The sequence below is a fragment of the Euleptes europaea genome, chromosome 10, assembly GCF_029931775.1.
Source record: "Euleptes europaea isolate rEulEur1 chromosome 10, rEulEur1.hap1, whole genome shotgun sequence".
In the NCBI taxonomy this organism is placed as follows: Eukaryota; Metazoa; Chordata; class Lepidosauria; order Squamata; family Sphaerodactylidae; genus Euleptes; species Euleptes europaea.
Genome location: NC_079321.1, coordinates 59,923,213 through 59,935,902, shown reverse-complemented (window position 1 = coordinate 59,935,902; position 12,690 = coordinate 59,923,213). Strand labels below are relative to the sequence as shown.

Here is a 12,690-nt window from a genome sequence, read left to right as displayed (position 1 = left end):
TCCACTGTACGCTTCTCTGGCAGAGCAGCTCCGCCCTGCCAGGCAGCTGACAGCGCCCCTCTCTCTCTCCGGCAGGGTGGCTGAGCTGACGGGGTACGAGCCTCAGGACCTGATCGAGAAGACCCTTTACCATCATGTCCATGGCTGCGACACCTTCCACCTGCGCTGCGCTCACCATCTGTGTAAGGAGCCTCTTCCTTTCTGTGCATGTCCTTTTTAATTGTTTCTTTTCTGCTTGTAGCCAATCCCAGTTCATTGACCCACTGCCTGTAAACAGGGAATGGCTCTCTGGTGGAATCAGGACATCCTATCTTATGACCACACAAAACCAAAAAATAATTGAATCGGTGGCAAGGTTCCTACAGCTAGCAATCAGGGATCATGAATGGTGTGTTGTGTTGTGCCTCTTCCTTTCGTGTCCTCGCAGTTGGAGCCTAGGCGGGTTTCCTTGGGAGCAATCTACTTACTCCCCAGTAAGGCTTGTAAGGCACAATGACAGTGCATTCCTAAGGAGTGTTATTCCAATCTAAGCCCACTGAAATAAATAGTCTTAGACTGGAGTAACTCTCCTTAGGAATGCACTGCGAGTTGGGAGCAACCCCTGCAGGCTTAAATAGGCCTCGAAAAGTGGGCACGGGATTGTAGCAGCCTTTGAGAGATCTACAAAAGAGTGTTTTCTGTCAGGCTCTGAAGTAAAAGAGCCTACTTTGCAATCTGAAAGGCAAAGTGGGAAGTAAAGGAAGGCGGATACATCGCCCCGTCATATCATGTTGTCCTGGTCCAGGTATGAATGGATGCAGTCAGGATTCTATCCTGTTTTTGACACAGCTGGGACCGAGACATATCCCAGAATCATTAACAGGGAGTGCAGTGGTGTGATCTTGTATATGTGATGCAGAAGAACACATTGATCACTCCCCTCCTGGGATAGTTAACCATTAAAATTTATTACTGACTTTATTTATAGTCCACCTTTCTCGAGACTTTCTCAAGACTCAAGGTGGATTACACAGTACAAATCAATGCACTCGAAATAAGATCACAGCAATCTGGAACAAGGCATAAAGTATTAAACATGATATGATTAAACAATACAGAAAATGGTTATTACCTAAGTACAAAAACAAAGCCACAAGAATAGAACAATATATACAGCAAGAAGATAAACATACTATACACAGTGGTACAGTTCACAATCTTTCTCCCTTTGTAAAAGTGCCTTCCTGAACCATTTGTAATATTATAGCTCTAAAGGTAAAGGTCCCCATGGGGTGACGTCACATCCCGACATTTACTAGGCAGACTTTGTTGATGGGGTGGTTTGCCAGTGCCTTCCCCAGTTATCTTCCCTTTACCCCCAGCAAGCTGGGTCCTCATTTTACCCACCTCAGAAGGATGGAAGGCTGAGTCAACCTTGAGCCGGCTACGTCGGGATCGAACTCAGGTCACGAGCAGAGCTTGGACTGCAGTACTGCAGCTTACCACTCTGCGCCACCGGGCTCCTATTATAGCCTTACTACAGGTATAACAGGCAGTTGTCGATTTTGCCCATATGCAAATGGTAACTGTAAAAGGCCCCGCTCAGATCAGTGAAGCTGTCATGGCAGTGCATAGAGGGAGAAGTGTAAAAGGAATGAGTCAGAGTTTTTTGCTATTCATTTCAAGAATGGTGATATTGGTTCTTGTAGGCTATCCGGGCTGTGTAACCGTGGTCTTGGTATTGTCTTTCCTGATGTTTCGCCAGCAGCTGTGGCCGGCATCTTCAGAGGAGTAACACTGAAGTACAGTGTCTCTCAGTGTCAAGTGTGTAGGAAGAGTAATATATAGTCAGAAAGGGGTTGGGTTTGAGCTGAATCATTGTCCTGCAAAAAGGATCAAAGATAATGTGCTAATCATTGTCCTGTAAGTATCAAGATAATGTGCTAATGAGGGTGCGGTATGTTAACGTGGAACCATTGTATCCTGAAGTGATCTGTTAACATGTGGAATCCAAGGCTAATCCGCATGGTTATTGTGGACTGTAGTCTTTGTTAGCCTGGAGGTGATATTGTTTGAGTATCGTTTTACTGGGTATTTATGGTATGGCAGCGTCACCATCGCAAAAGCTTTGTTATTTTCACTTTTTCCTTCTAGCACAAATACTCACTGCCACCAACATAGTGTTGCTGTAACAATAATAAATACTAATAAACAATTCCTCCTCCTAACAGCAACCGCTAGTAATAGTCATTTTCACTAGGAGTAGGAAGTAGTTGTCAGGATTTTACCCATATTTTCATTTATTGACCTATAATCTGTGGTCCTAAACAGACTGCTAACTTGTTATATTGCTAACTTGTTACCAAGGTTAGCATAAACAGGACAGGGCTAAGTACTTTAGAGTGAAATGAAGATCTAGAAAGGGTCTCCTGAAATGATCTAACTGGATCCCTAGCATAGAAGCAAGGCCCTCTGAGTTATTGTTAAATAAAGATTTGATTTTGGGGTAATTGGTATAACTTCTGTCTATGCGGGAAGATTCTTGGGTATTTGCTTCCAAGGTTTTCTTAACACATTTTCAAAAAGAAGCTAAGACCTAGTAAAGCATAAAAATAAGGGAAATGGTTTACTTGTTTCTTAAAAGGTTTATTTTTAGATAGCTAGGAGTGTCGTGGCCTCTTCCTCAACAGTTTAATAATGTGTTAATGGCTAGTGAGGAAATGGTTTTGGCATGAAGAAATGACATTGTTTGGGAATGGGCTGGTGCAGAATATCCTTCTAAGACTGATAATCAGCTATCAGTGGGAATGAACAGCAAAACGCCTTGGGTCCCATCCACAATCCAGAAATTTTAAAACCCATGGAGATTTTTTTCAGGAGCCTTTGGTAGGATAATCACTGCAGTTTGGCTAACAAATAGCTCCCCCCCCCCCCGCCAAGAAAAAAACTTGATCTGGATTCTTGTGTTTTGTTTTATTTGTAAATAGCTAAAGGAAGGTAACTTCTTAGGCTGGTTTACTGTAGGTCTGCATCATTAGTAGGAAAACCTGCTCTGCTGTGATGTCTGCCTGTTTCAAGGTATAGCAGGACTTCTGCCAAGAAAGTAAAGTAGCAGCCCTTTCCAGGACCCAAGTATCATTTCTCTGTAACTTGTAAATCACCCCCTACACAATGTTAGCCCTGACCTGGATGGCCCAGGCTAGCCTGATCTGGTCAGATCTCAGAAGCTAAGCAGGGTCAGCCCTGGTTAGTATTTGGATGGGAGACCACCAAGGAATACCGGGGTTGTTGTGCAGAGGAAGGCACTGGCAAACCACCTCTGTTAGTCTCTTGCCATGAAAACCCCAAAAGGGGTTGCCATAAGTCGGCTGCGACTTGACAGCACTTCACACACACACACACAATGTTAAACATGTTCCATCCACATACATGCAAGCTCAGGAGGGAACAAAGATGTTAATTTTATTTCTGAAAAGGTAGGTAGATGCCTTTCCCTGGCCTTGGGCCTTTCTAAAGTGTAACCAAGCACAGGACCCTTTCTCTACTGCAGCTACAAACGTTATAACAGAACTGCTAAGTTCTAAAGCCAAGACACCCCACAGAGTTCAACAGGGATGCTTGGATTTCCATTTTAAAAGTCTTAAATCCAATGAATCCCTGGTATTTGGTTTGTGGCCTACAGTTTTCCAGCACTAGCCTAATTCAATTGTTGCTCGTATCTTTAAATCTATCTTTTAATTTTAACCCCGCTGTCATAAGCACCCTTACTTGGAAGTAAGCTCCATTGAAAGCAATAAGACTCCCGCAAGAACACTGTGGATTGGAAAAGGTTCTGTTTTGATTGAGCCCCTTTGGTCCCATGCAGCAAGATCTGCTTAAATCTCAGAATTTCATTTTAACTAGCTTTGGGACCAGTGTATGTTGCTCGCATCCACATTACACATTTAAGCCAGTTTTAAACAGAGTTAACCTACTTAAACCTTCTCCCAAGGAGCCCTGGAAATTGTAGTTTGAGCAAGTGTTGGTAATTTACTGTGAGGAAACCTTAACCCCTTTAGGGGACTATAAGTCCCTGGTCCTTTGCATATGTTGGCTGGGTGAAGAAGCCACGACTGAACCTCTTTGTAGTACAGCCCCCCCCCCCCGCAAATCTTTTAGTTTCACTGGTGATTGCCAAGAAAGAACATTTTCAGAAGAGACCTTGTACATTCTCCATGACCTAACAGTTGGCATTTGTGAACTACACTAACGCAATTTATCACATGCCAGAGATGCATTTGAAATGTGATTGGCAACCTGGCTGGAAGTGGTTTTATATCTGCATGTAATACTTGACATGCCTTTCTGAAGATTATTGTTTTTTTCCTGTCGTGATGATGGTAAGAGAGATACAGAGGGGGGTCATGAGACTCCTTATACAACAGTTATGTAGCATGATTTTGGAGAGACAATGCACAGCAATTTATTAGTGTTCACAATTTATTAACCACATTTCCATGGTGTTAATGCAATGGGCGCTGTCACCAAAACACAGTGAACTGGTGGTCCCTTGTGAGAACGCTGAAAGGGTTTCATTAAGAAATGTGTTTCCCATTGGTCCAATCAATGGCTAGAAGCACCCAGTGCTTTGTGGTTGACAAGAGGGTGTCGATACCATCCATACCTTGTTGAGAAACCACCTGGAGTTCACCTAAACCGCCCTGAGTTTTCTAAATAGCAGGACATACATCAATTGAGTAGAATGAAATAAGCAAACAGCAAACAGTGTTGTGTTTTGCTGGTGTTCTTTCGCATGGGTACAAACCAGACAAATCGTGTACTAATGTCCTTTTTAAATTTCTCTTTCAGTGCTAGTGAAAGGTCAGGTCACCACAAAATACTACCGCTTCCTGGCAAAGCAGGGTGGCTGGGTCTGGGTGCAGAGCTATGCCACTATCGTCCACAACAGCCGGTCTTCACGGCCCCACTGTATCGTCAGCGTCAACTATGTGCTCACGTAAGTCCCAGCGCCAGAAGACATGCCAATGGCGTGCATCAATCACTATGTGGGATTGTGGGGTCCTGGTGCCCCCCCCGGTTCGGCTAATGTACAAATCCCATGGGCACTGACAGGAAGGGGAAAAATGCTTGATGGATTGCATCAAAGGTGCCTTTCTTTTCTTGTGCCTGTCTTGGAAGTGCTTTAAGTGGGGGTCATAAAAATGGCCAATATTTCAGTCCTGCCGAAAGAAAGAAAGAAAGAAAAAAGCTTCCTTGGGCTAGGGCTCCAGTTGATGAGGCCCATCCTTCTCCAAAGGATTGGTAGGAATCATACGGAGCTCTTTCATCTGCCTGAAAGCTTTTCCCTCCTGTCTTCTTCTGTTTCCCTAGAGGGGAAAGAACAAGATTTAGGGCTTCGTCACCCCACGATTTTGCTCCCTCTCTGCCTTTTTACAGTTGAAGGGGGCACCCTGCATTAAATAAAGTTTAATGCAGCGTAAAAGAAAGGTTTCAATGTAAGGAGTTATTTATACTTAACAAACAGGACATCTGTTTTCCTTTTTCTTCCAAAAAGGGGGGGGGGAAACCTAGGAGTTTGAAGTTCTTAATTTTATCCAGAGTCTCTATCAAAGCCCCGTGATTTCTTTCTTGTTCAAAGGATTGAAGCCTACATAGAACTAGAGTGGAGGGGGGAGGATTGGAGTGACCAGAAGAGGTTCAGTTCGCAAAAGAATAAAACATAGAAAAAAAGAGTGATAAAAATGTTGACTTTTGCCCCTCAATCCTTATCCCATCACTTTTAATATTTAGGCATTCCTGGAGACTGAAGACTGCATAGATGGTAGGAGGCTGCACTGTTAAACCCATTTAATCTGGATTTGTTACCTCTGAATGCAGTTTAGTTGCTTTTCTGTTTCCAAGATTAGGGCTGTTGAACTAGCTTCCTGTCCCTCTTAAATGCATGTTTATCGGTAGGCTCTTAATTTAAAAGTATGCTGATGAATGTAGTAGAAGCCAAGCTATGAAGTACCTCTGAAGCATAGCATACAGGTTACCTGTATGGTACAGGTGTTGCTCCAAAACTTCATCCCCGTGGCTTGTTTCCAGATTGCACTTCCAGACTTCCAGACTGGTGGCCTACATGAGTAGGGCTTTTACCAGTGCATCAGAGGAGCTAACTACAGGGAAGCAAGTAAACCTAAAAGAAAGCATCAGGGGAGGGATTTTGTTGCCGCCAACACATCCATCTGGAGTAAAAAGAGGGTTTTGTAAAGCTGAGCAGTACTATATATGCTGGACCACACCCTTTTTGTTTGGGTTATCTGTCTGTACTCATTAACACAATGCAAACTATCCTTTACCTTACCTTACTTAATGATCCTCTTGTAAGGAGCAGTTAGAAGGATTGATGTTCCCAGGTATTTAGTGAGTAAACTAAAAGGAGCGATTTAGCCACTGTAGTAATTCAGAGTAATCCAACAAGAGATGGATTGACTCAATAAAGGAAGCCACAGCCTTCAATTTGCAAGGTCTGAGCAAGGCTGTCAAAGATAGGACATTTTAGAGGACTTTCATTCATAGGGTCGCCATGAGTCGGAAGCGACTTGACGGCACTTAACACACACACACACACACAGTAATTCAGAAAGGCACCATGTCCTTTTCAGCCATTTCCTAACCTCTGCAGGCATCAAATTGCTTAATATAAGTACGTAGGCGGTGCTTTTACCAATTTCAGGTGTTGTTAATGGCCATTGCGCCTCTTTTGTATACTGCTGAGTTTTGCTCACAGATCAGACCTTTTATGGACTTTTAATCTGTTTTCAACTCCCCCCCCTCATCGTGTATGCATATGTCTGTGTTTCTACATCGATATATTACTTTATATATCTGATAGTGTACGAAAGTATATGCAAAAGAGCAATTCTAAGCAAGTTAACTCAGAAATATGTCCTATTTTATTCAGCAGGGTTTAATCTCAGGAAAATGTTTTTCGGATTGCAATCCAAATCTATTAGTCTAAGGTGCCAAAAGACTTTCTTTTGTTTTGTTTTTTGTGTAACAGATAACATGGCTAGCCCTCTGAAATTTGTGACTATGGGTGAAATAAGAATTCTAATCCACTTAAATTCTTGTGTAAAGTAAGCGCAGGGTACAAATATATTATGCTGGAATTAGTTAAATTGGGATGCTGAATATATGTTTTGGCCAGAATTAACTCTCAGTCCCTTGTTCTGTTCTCACAATAACTTCATTCAGATTCCTCTCCCCATAAGAAATGGGAATAACCCACCCCACAACTTCTATGTTAATGTAAGAAGGGATAGTTAAAGTAGAGATAACTGACTTAGGGCGACCCCAGCAGAAGGCTTTCAAGGCAAATGAGAAGCAGAGGTGGTTTGCCATTGCCCTCCTCTGCAGAGGTGGTTTGCCATTGCCTTTCTTTGGTTGTCTCCCATACAAGTACAGATCCTACTTAGCTTTCATGATCGGATGAGACTGAGCTATGCTATGCTGCCTTTTTTCTAAAAGGGCATAAGAGTTCTGTCACCCATCGGACAAGGAAGTACGGGCTTATACACGGAAAGAGAATGTGAAGGTGTTCAGTTTTAAATATTGCTCAAAATTATTATCAATTGGATAGAATTAGTGGTATAAACCAATAGTGTTCAGCGGACATGCACTTAAGTTTTTTCTTGGAGTATGAACAAAGCTGGGATTTACATACAATATTAACTTCATGTGGGATAGATGAAAGGTTCTGAACTCTCTGACAGATTGAGGAAAATGTACTTTTATACCTATGGAAGAGGTATTAATAAATCCCTGAATTATTTGGACTTAGGAACCTTGTGAAAGGCTATGAAATGGGTTACTTTTATTGTTCTGACCACCTCCTGGGAGCTGTGTCAGATGCTATGGTGTGATTAGAGGTTTTGAGTATAAAAGGTTTTCATTTTTTAACTTCTAAAAGGTATAATTTAGAGTCTGCTGACATGATTTTGTTAGTACTGGTAGCTACTGGGGTGGGGTGGGGGCAGAAAGGAGCATTCCTGAATTGTCTTCCAGCTACTTCAGCCTGTGCCAGACCAGTCATATGAATGGACTACAACGTGTAGGATTTGACTTTTGGTGCATTAGCACAAGTGTTACTTTTTGAGCAGTTTTGGCATATTAAAATATGACTGCTGCACATGCTGGCTCACACATATGACATGCTTGGCCTGGCTTCCAGCCACTGGGAGACAACATAAGCAGGATGTTTCTTGTGCCTGTCACATGCTGAAACAATTGTGAGTAGATCCTAATTTATTAAGTGATATGGACTATGTGCCCCCAGGAGCCAGTGGAGAGAACAATGAAGCATATTAAAAAGCATGATGATATGATGACTTGCTAGCATTACCATTAACAGATAATACTTAGCATCTATGTTTCACATTTCCAGCGTTTCACATACATCTGCAGTAATCCTTACAATAACCCCACATATTGCAGATATAAGAAGTGCTGAAGCGGAGAGGCCTATGATTGAGAGACTGTGTCTTTGTAGGAGGGCATCTGCTTTGCCTTCAGAAGATCCTAGGTTTGATCTCTTGTCTCTCTAATTGAAAGGATCAAGGGGTAAGTAATGAGAAAGACCTCTGCCCGAGACTCTGGAGAGCCATTCCCAGTCTGAGTAGACAACACTGACCTTGGTGGACCAATGATCTGATTCAGTATAAGGCAACTTGATGTGTTCATCAACTTCATGACTGATATGAGACTGGAGACTTCTTCTGAACTCAATGCTCATTTTTTTAAAAAAACACACTCTACTACACAGGAGCCCCATGGAGCAGAGTGTTAAGCTGCAGTACTGCAGTCAAAAGCTCTGCTCAAGACCTGAGTTCGATCCTGACAGAAGTTGGTTTCAGGTAGCCGGCTCAAGGTTGACTCAGCCTTCCATCCTTTCGCAGTCGGTAAAATTGAGTACCCAGCTTGCTGGGGGTAAGGTGTAGATGACTAGGGAAGGCAATGACAAACCACCCCATAAACATACTCTGCCTAGTAAACATCGAGATGTGACGTCACCCCATGGGTCAGTAATGACCCAGTGCTTGCACAGGGGACTACCTCTCTACCTAGCTACTACACAAGTTCTGGCCCATTTTATCCCCATGATATTGGCTTGCATAAGGTCAATGTGGATCATGTACCCTGCATATCTGGCTGCCGGTACTGGGTGTGATGCGTGCCAGATAAATGACACCTACTTGTTCTATTAGCATGTCTCTTGCAGAAAATTGATAGCATTCCACTCGGACCCAAGAAGGCTTCCACAAATAGATGGTCAGTCCTTGAGGAAACACAGTTACATAAGACGGTGTTTGTTGTTCACTCCCTCCATATAATGAGTACCAAGAGTCTTGTGGCATCGTAAAGACTAACATATTTATTGTCACATAACACTTGCCACAATGACTGTATTAATGTGTTCAGTCTGGATAAAACAACAAACAGTGTACCTATTTTGTCTTCAATGGAAAATAATAATGAAAGGAGGGACTTTTAGGCCCAGATGCAGAAACTTCAGGAGAGGATTGATCTTTATATTTATTCCCATACTTGTATGCTGGCTTCATCTATGATTGTGTAATTGAATAAGTAACCATGAACATAAACGAAGACATAAATTCCTCCTAAACCAAGTCAGGGCAAGTGCCTGTGAAACAGCTCCCCCACAGAGGCCACTTCAATTGCGCTCCATACTGGCTGTCTTTATGCAGTGGTCATGTGAGCTGCGTGCCTCAGGCCCTGGAATGTCTTCTCCATTCGACCACTTGTGAGCATCCCTGAAATGCCTCAGGGCCCTGCGACATCTGTAGAAATGGCGGCAGCCATTTTGTGTGCCCCAGATACATCTCAAGATATACCTGCTTTGGGGTGTAAGCGTCTTTGGAGCCAGTTTTGGCTGATTCGCCCATGTGTGTACTTCAACAGATGTTGCATAGCTAGATGCCACTTGGCCAAAGGCATAAACTGCTTCTATCGAAGCATGCTAGGGAGTACAGAAGTTCTGTCTGAGGGGTTTGATCTCTGCTGACTGTTCTGCACAACCATATGGACCTTCATATGTGAACTCACCTTCATATGTGAACTCACTCATGAGTTAATTAAAACATGATCAACATATGTGGCTGCCTTATACTGAGTTAGACCATGGACCATCCAACTCAATATTGTCTATTCTGACTGGCAATCAGTGGCGGACCTACATTTTTTGGGCCCTGAAGCTTGAACTGTTATGCGGGACCCTTCACAACTGGCAACAATAGGGCAACGCCAACAAGGTCCAAAGGGCCTTGCTGCCCTTGCAAGGACCTCAAGGCCCAAATGGTGGTGAACAGGGTGGTGGGGTGGAGTCCTAGAAAATGGGCCATACAGTGATGAAATAAAAGTACAGAACTATTAAGCCGTGCACCAACAAAGGATCTGACAATCCAGCTGCCAAAATGTAGGCTGTGAATAGATCCTGGGGAGCTCAGTGAGCCCTTAAAGCTGGGGGTTCGAGCACAGCAAGCCCCCGAGAAAATTGTGAAATTTGACCAGTGACAGGGACATTTTGAGGCCATATGAAATGGGTATTAGAGCATATTCTAAGGTCAATATTAAGTACTTCAACCCATCGGCTTATGATTCTATACACTTAAAAAACTCCATCAATTTTGTTGAGAAATCTGCTCATTAAAAAAAGTTGCTTCAGGGGGCCCCTCCGGGATTAGGGCCCCTGAAGCTTAAGCTTCATTAGTTTCACAGTAGATCCACCTCTGCTGGCAGTGGTTCTCTGTGTTTTCAGGCATCCCTGTGGAGTTTGTTATGATCCACTACCATGTGGGATATCACACAAGAGACAAAATATTTCCATCCTGTACATACTTGTAAAGTAGTAAACCCAACTGAAGCCACTGGGCCCTTCTCCTGAGTCAACACACACACAAAAGATGGAACCCACAGGCAGCGGGTTCATTGTGACAGGCCTCAGCAGTTGAGTCTGGCAAGTGAGCCTCTTGACCTAGAAATCTGGAGAGCTGCCCCTACAATCTTCCAGGGGGAGTGGCTCAGTGGTAGAACATCTGCTTGGCATGTAGAAGGTCCCAAGTTTAATCCCAGGCATCTCCAGTTAAAGGGACTAGGCAAGTAGGTGATGTGAAAGACCTCTACCTGAGACCCTGGAGAGCCGCTGCTGGTCTGAGAAGACAATACTTTGATGGACCAAAAGTCTCATTCAGTAGAAGGCAGCTTCATGTGTGTTTATGTGTTCACACTTTCACCTGCTCTTTGTGAAAACAAAGTGGAAGTGAAACACAAACATGGGGGAAATGGATGGATACACTTTACCCAGATCATGGGCTAATGGACTCAGGCTGAAAACTCATGACCTTGACCATGTATGTCATAAAATAGACACCTTTTCTTTCATGGCTATGAAATGATGAGATGGGATCATATGTGGGCTCCTGCTGCATGTTTGTACTGAACCCAGAAAAAGGATCCTAATGCTTAGATCTGAACTGATTAGAGGGCTCAGACTGAGAATATATTTCCTGTTCTTGTTTGGGATATTTCAACCTTCCCTGAATGACATGGGGGGTTACCGCATTATGTATTCCCAGCTATGTATTAAGAGTTTGAAAACGTTATGAAAAATACTGTTCGCACTTTCTATGTATTCCCACCGATGTATTAAGAGTTTGAAAATGTTATAAAAAATATTGTTCGCACTTTGTTTGGCCCCTTTAGCTGTGAAGCCGTCTTCCAACCATTTTTTAGCCATGGTATCCAAAAACCCTTTTAAGGCGATGTTTTTTATAACATTTTCAAACTCTTAATACAAAGTGCGGTAACCCCCTGAATAACGGAGTGGGTGGCTGAATCCAAAGCGGAGCTTTGGCTCTCCATTCGGCCATTTATGCCTGGGAGGTTTTGCCTTGGATTTTCCCCTCTCTAGATGCACATATCCCCCATCCAAATTCTCAAAACTCTGCATGGGGACTTGTTGTTGAGTTTTGAGAATTTGGATGGGGAAAAGGTGCATCTAGAAAGGGGCAAGTCCAAGGCAGAACCTCCAGTGCATAGTTTGCCCCACCGAGCGCTCCAAAACAGCAGCTCCCGCGAGTACAGAAGGGTGTCTTTCTTTCCCCAATCTGGGGAAAGTGCCGGATTTACGTACAAGCTAAACAAGCTATAGCTTAGGGCCCCACTCTCTTGGCCCCCCCCAAAAAAATTTACAGAAAAAAACCTGGATGTACATTTCCAAAATATAAGATAAAAAACAAATAAAATAAAACCTACATACAGCAACAGTGTTTTGTGTTGTGTAGGCTCCTATGATATAGGTAATGGGCCCCGCCTGCTAGCCTGCTCCCTAAAATATTTTGTTATGTGCAAATGGCTTTAGATACCTATTAGGTCTATAAATTACCATATAGCATATATTCAACACAAAAAACAGCGACAATTTGTTGTTGACAAAGGACAGCTGGACATATAAAGGGCCCCATTACCTTCAATAGCTTAGGGCCTCATCAAACCTCAATCCGGCCCTGCCCCAGACCCTCACTTGCTTGCTTGCCACCCGGGGTCCTTGTCCTTTCTGTGCTGCCTTCGATTGTCTCATCCATTTCGGTGCCTTTTTGAGTGCTGGAGTAGGGTGTTTCATGTTGTAAATCTTCACATTGCTGTTTTTAA

At 43.2% G+C, this 12,690-nt stretch overlaps 1 protein-coding gene across 1 annotated transcript in view; it reads left to right on the top strand.

The window, feature by feature from the left end:
* The window catches only part of SIM1 (SIM bHLH transcription factor 1), a 76,365-nt gene that overhangs the window by 27,132 nt on the left and 36,543 nt on the right, over window positions 1–12,690 (top strand). The window contains exons 7-8 of the mRNA XM_056856628.1: window positions 76–182; window positions 4,828–4,975. Of these exons, the coding sequence (XP_056712606.1) occupies window positions 76–182; window positions 4,828–4,975 (255 nt within the window). The remainder of the gene's footprint in view (window positions 1–75; window positions 183–4,827; window positions 4,976–12,690) is intronic.